General features: G+C 43.8%; 1 protein-coding gene across 1 annotated transcript; it reads right to left on the reverse strand.

The window, feature by feature from the left end:
* Positions 1-381: 381 nt before the first annotated feature.
* On the reverse strand, positions 382-20,632 carry LOC310965492 (uncharacterized protein; the record flags this gene model as incomplete). The annotated part of the gene is made up of 2 exons (XM_083939121.1): positions 382-1,368; positions 20,446-20,632. 2 exons carry the CDS (start codon positions 20,630-20,632, stop codon positions 557-559), a joined length of 999 nt encoding a protein of 332 aa, XP_083795247.1. The 3' UTR covers positions 382-556.
* Between the last annotated feature and the right edge of the window lie 647 nt (positions 20,633-21,279).

Genomic DNA, 21,279 nt, shown 5'->3' on the forward strand with positions numbered 1-21,279 from the left:
TATACATTAACACAATAGTATTTTCTAAGTTCTAAGTTTAGTCCTTTATAAGTATATAGGTCTATTTACCATCTTTACTTAATGGGACACCTAAATGCAATTGAGCCATTGTTAATGTCATTAGTTACACCTGTGTGTCCTGCCACGACAAGTCAAAATGTCTGCTGTGAGAAAGATCTGTTTTCAGTTTTTGTGGGTGGGAAGCCAGTTGAGAACTGTCATCCTCTACTGTTAGGACAGATGCAATTATAATTGACATGTTGGATGCATTTGCTTTCATTTCTATTTCTAAATAACCCATAACCTGTCTAACTGTCTGTCTGCATGTCGCTTGCTTTGTTGGTCTCTTGTTGGCTACCACTCTGCACATCTAAGATATGAAATTGGCAGGTCAAATGTTTCACAAAATTGTCCTTTTATTACTTTGAGTGTTCAACAACACTATCAGTAGATCAAAAATCTTAATGCACCACACTTTATTCCACCACAGACACGACACACAGTTAAGACATTTCAAAGATTACAGTTGTCAGCTTAGCTTCCTGTTTCGAGTCTTTCACTTGGACTGTGTTGCTCTGCTCCAGTTGGCTCTCTCTCTGGTGTGTAGCCTGAAGTGGGTGTTGAGGTGTGCCGACTGGTTGAAGCACTTCCCGCAGACATGGCAGCGGAAGGGCTTTTCCCCTGTGTGAATTCGGTGGTGCCTCTTCAGCATGCTGACCGTGGTGAAGCTCTTTCTGCACACTGCACAGCTGTATGGCTTCTCCTTGGTGTGCCAGCGCATGTGGACCTCCAACTGGCAGGCAAAGCTGAAGCCCTTCCCACACTCTTTACAGCTGTGCCACCTCTGAATGCTCTGGCCTGGGTGGGAGGAGCGAGGCAGTGGCGGTTTCAGGGATCTCACATTCTTGATCTGCAGTATATGTGCACTCTGTTTTCCATTTGAGCGAAGTAACCCTTTCACATGTTGGTTTGTTTTCAGAGTCCTGTGACTCTTTGAAGCGCTGGCACAAGAATCACTCTGAGCCGCTTTGCAGTTTGAATTTACAGTCATGGAGGATGGTAAGCTGTTGGCTGGCTGCTGTGTCCTGCTGTCCTCTCTGTCACTCTCTGCCTTCATCTCCTGGGAGGTTAGTGGAGGTGGGGAGACACTCTGTCTGCTAAACACAGTTTGGGCTGTTGGAGGATGTGACCTCTGTAGTGGCTCGACATGACTACAGTTTCCTTCCTCTGAGTTGCTTGCTTCTTGTGAACAATTTGTGTGAACGTTTTTCAGTTTTGGTTCTTCTTTAATTTGTGGCAGCAGCTCCCCACTACTTCTCCACTCAGACTCAGGTTGACCATCTTCTTGGGGCTGGACAGAGTGAGGTTCTGAAAGATTACAAACATCAGTCATGCTAAGTATATTTGCATAAACAAACTGTATCTACTGTGTCTTTTCGACCTTAGCCAAATATTGCATTCACAGAACCACATTTTCAATAAATAAATCTGTATTATCTGTTGAGGGGCCTTCACATAAGCTTTTTGCGCTGGGCTCACCGCGAGAACCAGTTAACGGCTAAATCAACGTTAGTATTATAACAGCTGTTAGCTCGTAAACTGCCTACTTCCAAACCTGGTGTGATGCTTATAAACCTCCAAGCATTACGTTTTCTTCCCAGATTGTGATACGACTTTAATGTAACATTAAATAGTTCGGGAAACTTGGATACACAATAAGTTTTTCCTCCATCTTTCTAACCAGCTTGACTCCGGTTGTCTAGGAAACGTAAATGTCGCATTCAAAGCTTCGATCTCATTGGTTGCACTTTTAAAAGGTCAGTGGCAACTTGGTCAAAGTTCAACTGATTTGTACTTTGAGCGCAGAGGTAAAGAGGAAAATCGGAGCGCTACCTTGGGCGCTGCCGCCACATTGGGTGCTACTGCCTCCTCCATAGGAAATGAACGGAACAGCCAAGCTTTTTTACCGCATATAGTTTAGGGGTTGGGGCGCAAACTTCAAGATGAGTCAATATTCAAGATGGAAGCTTAACATGGAAAATAAAATACTGTGGGCATTATTTGCTCAGGCTGTATTTACCATGTCATATGCATATAGAAACTAACCTTTTACCATATCATAAGACATGATTTAGTTATTTGTCATATACATAAAATGTGTAATGCGCCATGTGAGGAGTTAGTTAGATAGCAAGTTAATGAATGGGGAAAATTTGAGCTGACAGTGTGGGCTGTGTGCAAACTTAGGGTTTAAAGTGAACAGGTAATTTATAAAAATCTTTTTACAATAAAGAATGAATGGAAATGGATGGATATTAAAACTCCTAAATTAGCTCCAACAACTTACATCCCACATGGTAACAGCTAGCTAGCAAAAACTGGCAGAAGGTGTTTAAAAGTTCTAAACTGTATACTTTGCTTAAGATGCGTTCAGATCGGATGAAATCGCATCATCCGCACGACTGGAGCGATGATGCCAACCCGCCTATATAACAGCATTTTCTCTCACTATTTTTCTTTCTCTCATCAACCATGGCTGAGATAAGGACCACTGCATTGTACGTGTTGTTGAAGTCCAAGATATGCTGGAAAGTCAAATGCGTGTCTGGGTTGATGACATCCTGCGGATGCGCACCCAACTGGGGGAATTTCACCACCTGCTCAGGGAACTCCATCTGGATGACAATTGTAAATCCTGTAAAATATGAGGTATTGTACAGCTCCAGGTGCCCACAGACTGCCACGATGATCCTCTCCTCCATGTGCGCCCAAACGACAGTGCCAAGAATCTTAATGCTGACAGGCTGTCGTGACGCAGCGTCACAGGAATTCGCTTGAAAAGTTCAATATTTACAACTCGCATGATGATGCAACATCACATTTTAACAGATTTGCATTACCCAGCTTGAAATCATGTGTAATCGCTTCTGCACATTGACTACGTTATCTTGTTACATACAACACACCTCTAGGCCAAGGCCAGATTAACCATATGTTGCAGCAGTTGCCATGGGGCCCACGACCTCTAAAGCGCCCAGGGCAGTGAGGGCACAAGGCAAAGATCTGATTATATCTCGCTTAAAGGGTAAAGTCCGGACTTGGGAGTAGGACACGCTCCAACAATCTGCTTCATTGCCGTGTCCCAAACAATGAAATTGTTGTAAGGGAATTGTTTCTTTACTCGATAGGAGTTCGCAGGCATAGCAATAGACCAATCCACAGTCTATTGCTATGCCTGCGAACTCCTGTCATCCCAAAAGCATGCCTTTAATAGCAGATTCTGGGATTGGAAACATCCAGTGAGGATAAGTGATCGTGAAAACATTGCAGAACACAGACAAAACATGCTTTCTTTATTGCACAGGTCTAAATACGCTTGCAGAGTGGACACTTCTCTTGCTCGAAAGTGTGAGGCAGAACAGCAATACTGGAAGGAAGTCCTTAGACGTGTGGTTACCCTTCTAATATTTTTGGGAGTGAGAGGACAGCCATTTCAAGGCAATAATGAACTGCTGGGCTCCGCGCACCATGGGAACTATATGGGACTGCTTGAAATGATAGCGATGGTGTCAGCCCGAGGGTCCTAGAAGCATGTGCGAGCCAGCTGAGTGGAGTCCTGCAGTACATCTTCAACCTCAGCCTGAGTCTTGAGAAAGTCCCTGTGCTGTAGAAGACGTCCTGCCTGGTACCAGTACCGAAGAAGGTGCGTCCCAGCACCTCCGAAGACTACAGACCGGTGGTGCTGACGTCGCACCTGATGAAGTCCCTGGAGAGGCTGGTCCTGTCACTTCTTCTGCCCCTGGTCAGCTCATCACTGGACCCTCTACAGTTTGCCCACTAGCCGAGACAAGGTGTGGAGGACGCTATCATCTTCCTGCTCCACCGTGCCTGCGACCACCTGGAAAGACCGGGAACCACTGTGAGTCTCACAGTCTCTCTCCACCAGCTGCTGACCTCCAGCAGAAGCACCTTCAGCCACAGACTCATTCTCCCCCGGTGTAACACTGAACGCCAGAGGAAGTCTTTTCTTCCGGTGGCCATCAAACTTTATAATTCATCTACCCCCGGTCAGGTAAGGAACAGTGGAGACACTGTGTCCTGAGCAAATGTCACTTTGTCACTTTATATCATCACTACATCACTTTATTTAGTTGTACTGTAACTTACTACAGTAAGAAAGGCTGCTACACTTTACTGTACTTTACTGTAACTTATCACTTATCGCTCCTTATCACTTAATTAGTTTGTACTTATCTTATTTCAATATGCTGCTAAACTGCACGGTGCGTATTGTTGTATATTGTATATACCTATGTTTAACCACAATGTCCTTTGCACTCTGTCACATTTAGTTATTGTTTGAATTATTGTCACTTTGATCCTTTCCCACCTTTGTATTGAAACTGTTGCACAATAATTTCCCTGGTGATAAATAAAGCTTCTTGAATCTTAAATCTTTAAAGGTACACCTTGAGAAGCATGGCAATAAGTGTAGAGGTAAATCATCTTACTTTTCCTCAACTGTTTGTGAAGAATTTATTTCATTAATGGGTGACAAAACTAAGCAAATGATAGCAGAGGAAATCCGACACTCTAAATGTTTCTCTGTAATCATTGATTCAACACCAGATTAAGCACACATAGATCAGCTCACATTTGTTTTTCATTTTGTCAGTGCAGATGGCAGAGTAGTGGAAAGAGTCTTTGGGGTTGAGCCCATCCACAGCGAGGTTGGGGTTAGACCTGTCAAACTATTTGAGCCATTCAGGAGTCGCTCTCTGAGAAGAGCTGAACTTCCCATCACTACTTGACCAGTGGACTTTGCTCAGACTTGATTGGCTGTTGCAACAGGTGATGTGTTTATGTTCTAAAAATTTGAATCGCAGGAGATGACATCAGCCTGTTTGCATCCAGACGAGACAGGTCAGTTCACACCGCTGCAACCTTCAAGTGCAACGTTCTAAAACAGTTTTGTCGCGATTCGTTGGTCTGAATGGGCTTAACATGACTCCTGATTGTTAAAATTAGTATATAAAGTAATGCAAAGCTTTAAAAACAGAGACAAACATACGCAGTTCACAGGTATGCTGGTTGTTTGGTTATTTGTAGCAGCTCTTTTCGTTTCGGATCGCTCCAGTTTGACTGCAGCTGTGCTAACGGCGCTAATGCAGCTAACAGTGCTAACTGAGCTATTAGTGTGTGTGTGTGTGTGTGTGTGTCGTGCTAGACGACAGGCTCTGGTCCTATGGAGCGGTGCAGGTAACAGGAGAAGTAATGCTAGTGGATGATACCATTTGTTAGGCGGGAGTGTAAATTGAAACCACAAACTATGGCTTGAGTTTTGGATATTATCTAAGCCTGCCAAACACTTTTTTTTTTCCTTTCTGATGTTGGAACTATTTAAACTGCTTGTTATTTGCAAACCCCATTGTCTTGTTTGGATGTTTCACAATACCATTATATGGAGAGACAAGAATTTAGGACAACAAATCACTGCTTAGCCTTAAGCCCATAATAAGCACTCATTGCTTAAAGGGACAGTTCACCCAAAAATAAATAATACATACCGTAATTTCCGGACTATATAGCGCACCTGACTATAAGCCTCACCAGCTAAATTTAGGGTAAAATACAGATTGCTCCATATAAAAGCCGCACCCGACTATAAACCGCAGGCGTTTTGATGTGTAATTACCGTAGTATATAGGGGTTCCTGCTACCACGGAGGGGATTGTCGGGACAGAGATGACTGTTTGGGAACGCAAAGCGTCCCATTTATTAACAATTAATCTTTCAATCATTCAATCAAACTTTCACATCTTTGACATGGCGAACAGCATTCGTGCAGAGTACAAATAATACAACGGTGCAAAGTAATACAAAGTGCTCGCCTGTAACACAGCAGTAAAAGTGCAGTCCCGCGGCCGTTTACGTTATCAAAATAACCAGCCATTCATTGATGTCAAGGGTACGTGCAGCAGCTCTATTTCCTTCTTTGACAGCCAGATCGATTGCCTTTAACTTAAAAGCCGCATCATATGCACTTCTCCGTTTTTTTTCCATGTTGAGGGTGTTTGCATGAACACTTCCTTCGCGCAAACTGTCGCTGACGCTCTCCTACTCTTTGTTTTACTCTCGTTACCTGGTGCCAGATGTCTGCCTCGGTCTCGCGCATCCTCGGTAGTGTGCGCCCCTGGTTACCGTAAGCCGTAGAAAAGCCGCACCGTTGTATAAGCCTCAGGGACCAGAACGAGGGAAAAAAGTAGCGGCTTATAGTCCGGAAATTACGGTACTTTAACTACCCCTCTAGTGCCATTTATCAGTTGGAGATATCGGCCATAGATATGTCTACCTTCTCCCTATTATAAGGGAACTACATGGCACTCAGTATGTGGTGTTCAAAGGCCAAAGGAGTCATTGCTGCTGCAAATGTACATTTTTGGTGCTCTTGAAGTGTTCTCTAAAGCACTTCATAAATGCTCAATTTAACCCTTTGATGCATAGTTACATCAGTGTGATTATTCTACTAGTCACTGCTTCATATGTCTGCAAATTTAAAACATTCTTGTCTATATTCAGTAGTGCTTTCTATTGAAACCATTTTAGACTTGCATGCAAAAAAGGATGAAATCCTAACCAAGTTGTATTTAACGGAGCAGTATTTATTCAAACCAGCCAGGCAATAGCACACACAGACATTAGTTTTAACAGCTGTTAAATGAAACTAAACAAAGGCATGATTTAGTCATACTGTAGCCTAGTTCTATAGAGCTCAAGATCAACAGAAACTTGACAAAAACAGAGCTCTGACTGAGCAACAAACAAGTGCATTCAACAAGAAAGCCTAACAAAGACATTTCCAAATCAGATGAATTAAAGTGCACTCTGTGTGCCTGATGTTTGTGACAACAGGTCATTACAAAATACTATGGTAACATACAGTGTGTGAACCACAGAGGCAAAGGTACAGACTTTCACAGGTTTGACATACGACACTGTTACATAGTCATCACCTGACAGCGTCACTGAATTTCACAAAGGGTTTTACAGCCTTGTGCGCTGACTCCAGGACTCCCAGGTCTTGGCAGGTCTGTATGATACAACACGTTTTTTTGACTGCTGCCAAGCCCTGAGAAATGCCTTGCTCCTGCTCAAACATTTGTTTCGTGATCCCTACCTGGTGGGAGACTTGCAAGCCTATTTAGCTCTGTCTGAGCAGTGGCCAAGTCTCTCTTTCTCTTCCAACTAAAAAGGAGAAGCTGCTGACAACCTTTTTGCAAACCGCAACAGTTTGGTCAATACTGGGGTCCTTCATGCTTCTCTTTGAGAACAAAAACATTTTAAATATCATAATTGTCCAACAAATGCAACTATACGAAAGGGACGTATGCCGTTATTACTTACTCTGGGCGCGAGACAGTGTTTAGAGGCGGATGCGCTGTGCATCGGGAGCGAGCACACGCGAGCCTTGCAGAAGCATGTTTCGGACCACAGTGGGCCTGGAGACAGTGTCCGGTCCTCAGTTGAGGGATGTTTTTATGTGGATAATTGCAGAGTCTGCCGATCCCAGCGTCGTTGGTCACCTGCCAAAGGAGGCCCGATCTGATAGCCTGGAGCTTTGGCTCACCCAAGATAGTGCAGAGGTCCCTGAAACGACACTTGGGCTCAGTTGGCGCTTCCAGTCAGACAGCCTAGGGTACAAGCAGCGGCTAGTGGAGTGTGAGGTACCAACTATGCGGAATGTGTACAAGGTTCTGGCAAGCCAGTACGACCCTCTTGGGTACATCTTGCCTTATACAACCAGAGCCAACGTTCTGGTCCAGCGTCTCTGGGACAAAACCAGAGAAGATGACTCCCTCCTCTCCCAAGAGCTCTTAGATGCCTGGAATGAGTTGGTAGAGGAATTACACGTCCTACCATCCATCAGCCTGCCAAGGTGCTACACCCCTGAAGCAGTGGACAGTGCCAGCGGCACTCGTGAGGTCCACGTATTCTGTGATGCTTCCGAAAAAGCATACGGGGCTGTGGCATACTTGTGGACAGGGGAAGATCAGGGCAATACCTACCTGGCATTCCTCATGGCAAAATCGAGAGTGGGACCCAAACGTCTCCTGTCAATGCCAAGACTGGAGCTCTGTGCAGCAGTGGCAGGAGCTCACTTTGAAGATAAGTGGGATCACTTTGTGGACTGATTCCACAACTGTGTTGATGTGGCTACAGTCTTATTCCTTCCGCTTTAAGGTTTTCGTTGGTACCAGGGTGGCTGAAATCCAGGAGCTCACAGATCTCCGGACGTGGCGCTATGTGGATTCAGCAAGGATCCTGCAGATGATATCACAAGAGGAAAGACCCTGATAGATCTTGCAGAGCCCAACAGGTGGAGTCAGGAACCACCGTTCCTCCTCCGAGCCTGGGACGAGTGGCCAGGAAACCCTCCGCTTGCTGCTCAGGAAGAAGAATCGGAACTCTGGAAGTCGACCTTCTGCGGAGTCACATCTACAGTTGGTGAACCCCGAACCCAAGACGCAAGTGTAGGTGCAACCGGCGCCCAAAGATGATTGTTCATTTTCTGGATTAACTCGAACTGTCAGTTTGACTAAAAGTAGGCCCAAAGCCTGCTTAAACAAAGGCCTCAGCGACTAGGCCCAAAGGTCTGCCATGCCTTCCCCCACAACAGGTCACACGCAGGTGTGAATTCTCCAAGGCACCCAAACTGTTCATTGGCTGAATTGACCACTGACTATGACATCACCTGGGCCTATATAAAGTGAAGCACACAACCGCTTCTTTCTCTTGCTCCCGGATCTTCCTCCCGCTCTCTCTCCCGGATCAATCAACGCAACATCTCCCCTCGGCCCTGGACCTGGCCTATGGCGTGGGATCACCACGAAGGTTAACCAACCGGTTATCCTCAACTGAGCACAGCACAGAGCGATCTGTTTCCTCTTTTGCCTAAGAGCCACAATCAGACAAGAACTACCACGGAGCTTCCTTTCTTCACCCAGCCACTGGCATCAAGCAACGCAACATCTCCCATCTCATGGACTGGTAACTAATCACCAACTGGGCATTACTACATGCTATAGGACTTTATGAACGGCTAGAAACAATTGCAACTTTGTCATAAGAACCGAGAGATCAGGCTTTTGGTGCTTCATGTAACTTAATAGTTCACACCTTCTCTGCAGGGGACCGAGCCCCCACCACTTCTCTTTGTCACTCTCTCTCTCTCACACACACACACACACACATAAACACACATTTGCTGTTAGCTTTAGTTAGTTTACTGTGTCTTGTTTGTTGCATTTATTAATCTGTTAATAAATGTTTGTGTTTACCATATGTCTGATTATTTAATATTACACAAAGATGAATGAGCCAGCTTCTACTAAGAAAAGAACTTTTAAATCCTTCAACTAATTAAACAATTACATTTATCGGTGTTTAACCCTTAATTAGTAGTTTAATATATTTAAAGAGACTTTAATATTAGTTATCACTCCGTCTATGACGGTGGTGCCCTGAGGAACTCTGGTTTAACTAGAGTTATTTTTATTATCTTTGATAATTATTGGTGATAACTAATATTTCCTTGATTAACGATAAGTTTATTGAGAATACTCAATCTCATAATCGGAACGTGAGTCAAGGCCCTATATTTGATTGGTTCTCCGTGTGACGTTTTTAATAAATTGAAGTTGTTTATTTTTAGTAATTTTTCTTTATTAATTTTCCTTATCAAATATTTAATTTGATAGTCACACTATTGATCCAATTAAACCCAAAGTACCTACACAAGCAACTGCAGCACATGGAGGGAGCTCGTAGAGATAACTGTGAAGGAGCTTCATGGGGTGGCAGATCAGCACAGCAGTCCTACAGCTGCAGATTACCAGAAAGCCGAGACCCTCATCGTCCAATAAGCCCAACAGGACAGCTTTCCAGATGAGATGTGCCTCTTGAGAGCTGGTAAACCTGTTCGGTCTAGTAGCCGCTTACTTACCTTGTCCCCAGAGTTTGACGAGTCAGATAAAGTCATCCGGGTTGGTGAAAGGTTAGGGAGCTGGACTACGCTTGCCATCAGTGGAAGTTGCCATCAGTGGAAGTCCAGACTCTACGAAACCGTGGGGGCCCCAGTCTGAGGAGGTGCTTAGGACGATGGTAATAGAAGTGGAGGGCCTTCTCAACTCTAAGCCGCTGGGTTATGTGTCATCCAGCGTTGCAGATCCGGACCCTGTGACCCCAAGTCTCTTATTGATGGGGCGGCGAGATGGATCTCTTCCTCGGGTAGTATATCCAGCGACTGAGCTCGTAAGCAGACGCAGATGGACACACCCTCAGATCTTGACAGACCACATCTGGTCAAGTTTCATTAGATACTATCTCCCTGGTATGCAAGCTCGCCAGAAGTGGTACAACATCCGAGTCAACCACGGTGAGGACAATGTAGTCATGTAGATGGTAGACCCCCAGCTACCAAGGGCACTCTGGCCAATCGAACGCGTAATCAAGTTGCACACTAGTGCAGACAGTCATGTGAGATCTGCTGACGTGATGATAAAGGACAAGGTCTACACCAGGGGCCTGTTTCACAAAGCAGGTTCAAAAAACTCTGAGTTTAACCCTGAACTCTGAGTTGATCTACTCTGAGATAGGAAACTCTGAGTTTTCGGTTCCAGTACAGCAGATTTGTGTTAGGTTGATCAACTCAGAGTAGTTTGACCTGGAGTTAAGCGCGTGCACCACAAGTAAAAAAAGACAGCATCAATGGAGCCCTGATTCGACGAGTCACCATGGCAACGGGGAAGCGGAAGGCTACGCTACCACTGCAACTGTAAATATGAATGCGCTCATACGGAGTTTGAGCAGGTTTACACCGCTGCAGCGGCAAAAGAGAGGGAGACCTGCGGGAGAACATTGCTGCTCGGGTCAGTGCGTAAGTTTAAATGTAGTCCTGTTGTAATCACAGTAATATCACAGGGGGAACTGCTTGAGTGGGAGCCTATTAATTTATTTCATTTAGGTGCAACCCCGCGGGGGAGAAGCGCACTTGGCAGCAGTTTAAGATGAAACATAAAAACATTTTTCAAACAGGTAAAACCTCAGCACAGTCTCATGGTGACGCCTCATTTTGAGCATGTTTTACATCGTAAAGTAAATATTACCGTAAGTGGCTGTTTTTTATACATCATATAAATGTTGTATAAAAAACTCCCATTTGCAAAAAAAACGCAGCGCAACACACAACATCTGCTGTGATATGAGAGCATTACTGGTTGCTAATGTTGGAAATGTAAGGAGGGATGACATGGACTGTGACATGAAACGGTGTTGTGCCGTATTCAGCCCCCTCGCATTATAGGTGACGTTCTGGATCAGAAGGCTATATAGGAGTAGTTTATATACCGGTAACCCGGTTAAAAGCACACACTTTTGAACCTATGAATTGCAAGAAAAGCTGGAATCATATTTAGGAAACGCTAAGTCAAATACATTCAACTTGCTCAAAAGATCCATTTCATTCATTTTGTAATTATGGCTGCAGTATATTAAGGACGTCTATGCGCGGTCTGATAATCATCTCGCGACGAATATTTAATTAACTTTGCGGTAATGCGTCACCTTCATCCACGGGATCGTTATCAAAAGGACTAAAAAAAAAACGCAGCGCAACACAGAATATCTGCTGGGATATGAAACGGTACCGCTCAAAAAGAGAATTGCCTGGAAATGCAAGAACATCTATAATCAATAGTTTGATAATCATCTCCCGACGAATATTAAATTCTCTGCGCACTAATTCTGCACCTTCATCCACGGGATCGTTATCAAAAGGACACGCCATGGTAGTGAAATAGTTGCGACCTAATATAACTTCTAATGTCTGATTTTTGCAGTGATTTTCTGAAAAAACAGACGGAACTATACTACACCAAAACTCGCCCGCTGACTGAATGAATGAGGAAATCAAACACCGTGTGTGGCTGAAAGAGGGCGGAGACAGAGAGAAACTCGAGGTTTTCTGAAACTAACCTGGTCGGGACCAGGTTAGTTTCAGAGAGCATGTTACCATGGTAACTGACCGAGAGGTTAAGTTACCTCTCTTTGTGAAACAGGCTAGAGTTACCCCTCTGTCTCTGGTTTGAGTTACCTCCCTTTGTGAAACGGAAAACTCAGAGTTTCCCTCATTTCAGGGTTAACATACTCAGAGTTTTCACTAAACCTGCTTTGTGAAACAGGCCCCAGGCCTGTCGCCTGCCTGGTCATCCAGCCAGCCATAGCAGATGATGCAGATCAACCCACACCCTCCTAGGATGGTTAGCCTTTCATTGGTGCAAACTGCTACCGCTGTTTGGGGGCGGCTGTACGAAAGGGAGGTAGGCCATTATTATTTACTCTGGGCACGTGACAGTGTTTAGAGGCGGATGCGCGCGGTGCATTGGGAGCGAGCACACGCGAGCCTGAAGACGGCAGAAAGTGCAGAGAGGAGAGAGACAGCGCGGAGGCTGCCAGTCGGAGCATAATCTGTTACATTTGTGGCCGTGCGTCCATGAGACCTGTAAGTCCTATCATTTATGTTGGTAGTTCATTATCCTTTGTTTTCATAAGTTGATAATTATACCCACCTAGCTTGGGGCTACTTGCTAACTTCACAGCATATGATTGTTAATTGGTCAGCTAGAATTGGATGTGTAGCTAAGTATTTGTTCTGTATTTAAGCTAGTGAGTGTGCTGTTTATACTAATTAGTTACACTGCATATAATCTATAGAAAGTTGTGTGTTTATTACAAATATTAAGGTGCACATGTCAATATATGTTTGTGTATGTAATGTGGGCATGATAATATGTTTTCCTTTTTTAGGGCAGAACCACTCACACAAAGCTATGCCCATGTTCTGTACTGTTGCTTGAGTTTGTTAAACAGTCAAACTTAGTAGAGTTGTCAGCATCTGTGTTTTGGCAGACAAACCTGGGGTGAAGCTGGAGATCAGGAACCACGAACAACCATTATACAGTCCTTTATTACAACCCTCAGTAACAGCAACAATTTTGAGACTCAGTCCTACACCAAAAATAAAAGGTATATTTTTTAAATATAATGAAATATAGAATGATGCAGTGCTCTCTTTAGTGTTACATTTACCATTAAACTGTGAAAACATTGCAGACTCACCAATCACAAGGTGCAGCCGATGGCCAAAACACTGCAGTCTTGTCCGCTTATCCAGGCTCACAGCTTTGAGCAGTCTGCCTCAATCGAAAACAAAGAAGCCAGTTATTTTCTTCTTGGCTGGTTCTTGTTGTTTTGGCTGGGGATTATTTGGTGTGTCTGGAGATGTGGATGTACAGAGTCTCATGCATTCTTCTTTTTGTACTGGGTGGCATTTCAAATGGTGAAACAAATTTGTGCTGCTACTAGCTGTTGTGGTTTTGCTGCATATTTTGCAGATAACCGGTGCTTGTTCAACATCTTCTTTGCAATACCCAAACGATCCATATGCTGGTTCCTGTGCTGTTTTTTTTGTTTTTTTCCGGAGCCAATCCGTCCACCTCCATCTTTCATTACTATGTCCAAACACCACTGTGTATTCTCTTCTTTTGCCATCTGCAGATCCCACATAAATTTTCCTTTGTGACTGTGAGGGAGAGTGCCAGAGGAGCAAGAGCATGGATGTATTATTAGACCTGGATGGCAATTGAAAATGGCATCTCTTCAATCCAATGATAGTTGCTCATATGGCGCATTTATCAAAAAACTAATTATCATAAAATATTATATTTAATAATATACAACTCTATAATAGAAGAAAATAATAACCAATTAAACAGCCTACACTCAAATGTGTGTGTGGAGCTCTTGAGTGTGCAAAGATCTTGTTCTTACCTAAAAACAAATTACATGAGAAAACATTGGCGAATGTTAGAATCTTCCTGAAAACTGTTTAAGGGATGAAGTTGATGAAAGAGGCCCATTATTATTATTGTAATTAAATTTTTGTGCACTGTTTATTTCACTAATATTAGTTTCCATTCAATAAAGTCAAAAGCAGCCATATTCCCAGGGTCTTATGTTCCACACCTCAACACATTTTAATATGACACATTAAGGAGACCGTTCCAAGGGTTTTATGTTCACAGCAATGCTTTTCCCCTATAGGTTAAATGTTCACTGTATGTTTGCCTGGGTCCATATGTTGAGATCAACTACAGCTGATGCATCCTCAAATATGTGGGCAGCATATTTCCTTAACTTTAGACACTGATATATCCACAGTATAGTATCTTGCTTGTGTCACAAACCGGGCCGCACACCCATGACAAAGCAAGGAGATGCATCCGAGACAACTAGTTATTTATTTAAGAAAAAGTAACCTAAACTAATCATGGCGTGTGTAGTCAGTGGAATCAGTGGCGTAGGTGAATGCATGAGTGGAGAAGTATGTGTGTAATGTTGTAAGAAGGATGTACAGAAACCCAAACGCCAAACAAAAGCTGAACAAGGTGTCTCTGGGAGGAGAGCCACACTGACTGAGCAGCAGGAGAGAGTTAAAAGCAACCAGACTCTCACAGCCCAGGTGATGCCAATGCTGCTGACGACCCTGCTGATCAGAGGGAGAGAGAGAGCAGGGAGGGTCGTCACCCCCCCCTCCCCCCCCCGATAAGATGGGGGTCCTCACAGGATCTCTGTCACAACATAATACATAAAACTAGATACCAAAGTGAGAACTACATAATCACATACTACAATAATTACAATCTGCCAGTTCCAACGTCCATTCCCCAAAACAGCAACATCCCGACCTATAAGGGCCAATTTCAATTAACACGGAGGGGAAGGGAGAACAGAAGGTGAACAGGTTCCTACTCCATCACTGGAGCCTGAGACAGTGCATCTGCAACCACATTATCACAGCCTTTAATGTGTCGGATATCCAGATTACAAGACTGCAGAAACAGCGACCACCTAATCAGGCTCAAGAACACCATCAAGACACTCACCTAAAACCGCTCCCACTGTACCGACTACCAAAACAGGACTCAATGCCCCTTCTGGTCAGCAACGGATGCACTGGGAGAGTGAGCCTAGTAGGGCTTAAGCAGATTCACATGAAACAGTTTAACTGACTTCCTCCGACCAGGGTTGAAAATAAAATAGTTGAGGTCTGAAACACGTTTTATCACTGTATAAGGTCCCATAAACTTAGCCTGGAAGGGTGAACTCTCCAATGGACACAGAGCCAAAACTCGATTGCCCTCACTAAACTCACGCAGCTCAGCTCTGCAATCATACTGCTTCTTCATTTTAGCCTGGGATGTAGCCAACATTTGCTTTGCCAGCTCCCCAGCAGTGTATAGCCTATGCCTAAACCCATTGACAGTCAATTAATTTAGTGGGTGGATCTGACCCCTTCCATCCATCCTTAAACACAGACAGTGCAGTATGCCCAAACACCAAATAATTTGGGCTAAACCCTGTGCTTTCTTGCACTACCTCCAGTGCAGCTAAAAGCAACCAGGGGAGCCCATCTTCCCAGGCACCATCAAGCTCAGTACAATACGCCCGCAAAAGTGATTTAAGTGTTTGATGCCAAAAACAGAAACAAACTGTGTCAGGGCCCTAACCACAGCTCTTGCTGTAATGGTACTCAAAAGGATAGGCTGCTGGGTACCTAGTGCTCTGACACAAAACTGACAGCAAAACTTACAACCAGAGCTGGTCTTAGGCAATGGCCCCACACAACCAATGAGCAAGTACTCAAATGGCTGACTGATAGCTGGAATCAACTGCAGTGGAGCTGGTTTAATGACCTGATTTGGCTGTCCAGTTAGCTGACAAGTACTACAGTTTTTAATGTGAAGAGAAAGATCCTTTTTAAGTCGTGGCCAGAAGAAATGGCGCAAAATCCTGTCATAGGTTGTATGGACACCCAGATGTCCTGACCCCTCATGGGCCAACTTTAACACCAAACGACAAAATTTGATTGGAACAACCACTTGAAAGATGGGATCCCCAACAAAATCCTCCCCATGGGGCATCCACTTTCTCACTAATATCCCATCCTGGAGAAAGTACCCGCTGGCAACACTTTTCAGCTCACAGGTTGTCAGCACAGACCCAAACAGCTCATCCTACGATCATCGGCTCACTGTTCACTCTGCAGTTCACTGTGGGATACAGACAAAGGAAAATCAGGCAAAAATGGCAAAACAGTATCACTCTTCCCATCTGTCCCCTTGGACTCAGCACAACTACTGGAGACTACTGGAAGGGGCCCTACACTTTCAGGCCATCTTTCCCCTGAAGGAGAAAGAGAGACTGCTGGGGGTGGTGAACACTTAGCCCAAACCCGATTGTCTGCCAGATCGTTGCCCAGAATTATATCAACCCCCTCTATAGGCAATGCTGGTCTTACACCCATCTGAACCTCACACTGCCCCAATTCACAGTCCGAGTTCATCTTATGCACTGGGACAGGCACTACATCCAAGCCCATTCCTCACATAAGGATCTTGTCACCAGTATCAGTCTTCTCAGAAAAACACAAAACAGATTCCAAAACATATGAATCAAAAGCACCTGTGTCCCCTAAAATCTTGGCATTTGAGTGTCACTACCAACCAGTGATACAAACCCATCTGAAATGAAAGGCAGATAGGACTCGTCATTTGGCACCAGTCAGGCCAGATTCCCCCCCAGTTACGTTGACACACCCCACATCCACAGGGCCTGAAACACTCGCAGACAGGGCAGCTGGTTTTACACGCCAGCCTCAAGCAAGCTGCTTTTTAGCTTTTAGCATTGGGCAGTCCGACGTCCAATGGCCTGCCTCGTGGCAATAGTTACAGACATCCTCTCAATACTGTTCTGCCCAGAACCCCTTACTTGAGGAAATGCCAAAACGAACAGGTGATCTAGCACCGTCCTTTCGCCCAACAGGCTCCCTTCGAGGCTCACCAGGCCTGCCCTTATGAACAATCACCTACTCATCAGCCAGCCCTGCAGCTTCAGCAGCAGTTGTAACCTTGCGCTCATTAAGATATGTGGCAACCCGACTGGCAGATTATCTTTAAATTGCTCATGGATGACCAAATTGCACAATCCCTCAAAGTTAAACATAAACTCTTGAGGCTACACACACCAACGATTGAAAAGATTAGTTAGGTCCCTTACAAACTCCATATGTGACTGATTAGCCCTCTTCTCCCATGTCCTAAACCGCTGGCGATACGCCTCTGGGACCAACTCATACGACTTCAGTACAGCAGCCTTGACTGACTTATGTGAGGTCACAGCCAAAAGACACATACACCTCCTTTGCAGTCAACACACACTGCAGCAGCAATGTTTGGTCAGAATCTGACCCGCCTCTTTCCTCTGCCAGCTGCTCAAACAAAGAAAAGAAATAACATCCAGATCTTTTTTCGTTAAATTTAGGCATTAGATGCAGACTATTCACCACACCAGGGGACTTTGATGAAGATGAACCATCCCCCCCTTGCCAAACCTCTCCAGACAGTTTAACCTCTGACTAACCCCGGCCTAATAGCCTGCAAGTCTATCTTCGCCAGCTCTGTCTCACGCCGCAAGCGTTTAATTGCAACTTGCTTCTCGAACTCCAGCTTTTGCCTTTCCATCTACATCCTTTGTCCTTCTCATGAGCTAGCTGTAACAACAGCAATTCTTTTTGCTGCTCAAATGTTAAATTACCTGATGGAACCTTAAAGGACTGTGCTGCCTGTGGCTCCCCAGACTCTCCCTGTTTAACTACCAGCACCCCTTTACCGATCAACTGCATCTTCACCAGAGACTTAACATTACCTTTATAACTTAGGCCACTCAAATCAATAGAACTCTCAGCAACTTTCAACAGCTGGTCTTTAGTACAACCATCCAAAAACTCCTCATACGGCAAAGCAACAAAATCCTCTATACCTGCCATAATGAGCTAAAAATACACCAGGCCCAAAAGACAAAACAATGCCACTGGCAGAAGAAAACAACCAAACAGTGACTCAAAGGTCATCCAATGTAACAAAAAGACATTACAAATGTCCCTGAGATTAATGTGAAGTCCCCCTCTAACTAAACTGCCTATCCAAAAACTAATAACTCACTATGCCTAGTCTTCATGCAGCTTAGCGGTGGGTTATTTAAACACTTAAACCAACAACCGAGTTAAGCCCCCAGCACAAAACCCTACCTCAGAGGGCCACCAATCACCGGCCTCCAACAAAGCAAAGTAGAACAGGCAAGACCCCGGATGAGCGGTTGAAGATAACATGAGACGATAACTTAAAAAGTAACCTAAACTAATCATGGCGTGTGTAGTCAGTGGAATCAGTGGTGTAGGTGAATGCATAAGAGTGTGTGTGTGTGTGTGTGTGTGTGTGTGTGTGTGTGTGTGTGTGTGTGTGTGTGTGTGTGTGTGTGTGTGTGTGTGTGTGTGTGTGTGTGTGTGTGTGTGTGTGTGTGTGTGTGTGTGTGTGTGTGTGTGTGTGTGTGTGTGTGTGATGTTGTAAGAAGGATGTACAGAAACACAAACGCCAAACAAAAGCTGAACAAGGTGTCTCTGGGAGGAGAGCCACACTGACTGAGCAGCAGGAGAGAGTTAAAAGCACCCAGACTCTCACAGCCCAGGTGATGCCAATGCTGCTGACGACCCTGCTGATGTCAGAGGGAGAGAGAGAGCAGGGAGGGTCGTCACACTTGTTTATTTTGTCAGTTAGATCAATCATCATCACACATTATCTTAGTTTAAATCATACAATTTACACGTCTGAAAGGGAAAGCAGGAGAAGCAAAAGCTTGTCTAGTCCCGCCCCCATCCCCACAGAATACATTATCTTCATCGTACTATTTTTCTTATGACATTGACAGAACATGTTCCAACAGCAGGTAGTAATCAGAGCCGCAGTCCAGCTTTAGACAGACAAACGGACCACGAGTGTGTCTGCACAAGTGTCCATATCAGTCCGTCATGAGTAAACAACTGTCTCGTCTTGTTGCCTGGCATGTCAAAAAAGTCACAAAGAAAAAAAAAACACAAGTTGACATTTGCCTCGTACTGTGCTTTTCAGAGCCAGCTATTGTTTGGGTACAAGTGTTTATGTTTTTTTCTCCCATACCGTCTCAACACAGCGTCTGCTGACTCCTGCCTTTGACCTTTATCAACCCTCATCCTGGTCATTTTGTAACAGTTAGTAGTCATATTTACATACTTCTTTTTGAAGACACTCAGTTTAGCTGATTTTATGGAGTATTAGCAGGGGATGTGTGTTGCCTTTATAAATGTGTCCCCACACCTCTGTACAGTATTGTAGGTGTGGAGAGACCAGTGCGCAGCAGATGAAGTGCCTTCTGATTTAGTAGTTTTTGTGCCAAATTTGTATGTCTTCCAACTTAACATGTCATCAATAATCACTCCCAGCACTTTGTTCTCACTAACCCTTTCAATATTCACTCCATTATCTTGAATGATAATACTCTTGTTGCGGCCTTTTTTCCCACACACCATGTATTTAGTTTTCTCAAGATTTAGTGATAGTTTATTTACAATAAACAACACGTGAAGCATGACCATTTCATTATTGGCTGTTTCCACTAATTGGTTCAAATCATCCCCAGAACATAAAATATTATTATCCGCAGCGAATAATATTAATTGCATATGTCATTTATATATAGTATAAACAGCTTTGGACCCAGAACTTGACACAGGGGTTGAGAATTAGTGATTAATGATTAGAAACCTGTATGCATGGCATCTAATTTATATTTTATAGGAAACAATCTACAATGTATTTATCCCTGTTCAATAAACTTCTAATCTTCTAATCTAATATAATGAGCCAATATATCAAAACTAAAAAAAACTCTTCAAAGACAAAACATTGGATTCTTCTGAGCTGGAGCACTGAATTTCTGTTTTTTTTTTGTTTGTTGTTGTTTGTTTTTCTTCTCCATATCTTGTTCTTCTCTTTATTATTGTTTTGCTGTGATTTGTTTTAACCCACGAGCCAAATATCAGATACTGACTGGTTCAAACTGAATTTTTACTTTGTTTATGATTAATAATTATACATATTTATAAAAAAAATAAGAGGGGCCAGAACCAGAAAGGTTTTTAATTTCTTCCTATTCCTTTTGAACATGAACTATATTATTTCATGTAATGTATTTATTGCTTAGGCTTCTGAGGATCCCATTTGCTTGTTTTTCTCTTTTTGCTTTCCTTTTTAGTGCCCATTCGCTTTATTTAGTTTAAAAAAAATTGTTAGTTATATGAAGACCATTGAGCCCTGGGAACATACAGTGTCACAGCTACAACACTCTTAACGTTACCCATGAGCTCCACTAAAAACGGACATAGTTTGACTTAGCCTTAGTGTGACATTCACTACATCAGTAAAAAGAGCATATTAGTGACAAGCCTCCAATCACCTGGCTGCAGCAGGAGCCGCTGGACGGCTACATTGAGGAGTCTTTTGAGTCGCTCGTTCTCCTCTTTTGACCGCAGGAGTTCGCTCTGATACTCCACCACCGTGTTCTTAACGGCGCGGAAAATCTCCTCAGCGGCCGCAGTCAGCCTGTCGTTCAGAAACACGTTCAATAGCTCCAGCTGGGTCATGTTTTCTCCGCTGTCTGCACAGGCGGAACGTCCTTCTGTTTACATCGACTAACCCGGAAGTAGAAGCATACCGGCTTCTGCGTGCTGTCAATGTTCAGAGGAGCTGCTGGTTTGTTCCGCCACCTGCTGGACAGGAGACCACACTGTACTGCACACTATTCACACACGGGTGGTTTGAAGGCATAGACTATTTTTGTTTATATTGTACTCACCAGTGCTGAGCAATAATAATAATAATAATAATAATAATAATAATAATAATTATACATTTTAAAATTTGTTGACATAGAATTTTGTCAACCAGTCGACTCTACCTGACTGTACTTCGACACTGGACTTGCAAGTCTATGGCTGATTTAAGATAGGGGCATGTTGAGCCATTTTCAACACATGAAATGGGTTAAATTTGGTGAGAAAGCTTTCATGTGTTTCACCCTTTCACCAGAGTGATATCATTTAGTTTACAGCTTTAAGTGTGCAGTACCTCTATTGCAGTGGTTCTCAAACTTTGTACATGACGTAACACCTGAGAAAATATCAGGCTCTCTCCAGTCCCACCACTAAGACCAGTGTTTAAATACAGCAGCATAGACCGACATTATAAAGCTGCGGACAGGAAGGTTTATTCCTAATCAGAAGATTATTTA

This window comes from Echiichthys vipera (genome assembly GCF_963691815.1).
Source record: "Echiichthys vipera genome assembly, chromosome: X".
Classification (NCBI taxonomy): Eukaryota; Metazoa; Chordata; class Actinopteri; order Perciformes; family Trachinidae; genus Echiichthys; species Echiichthys vipera.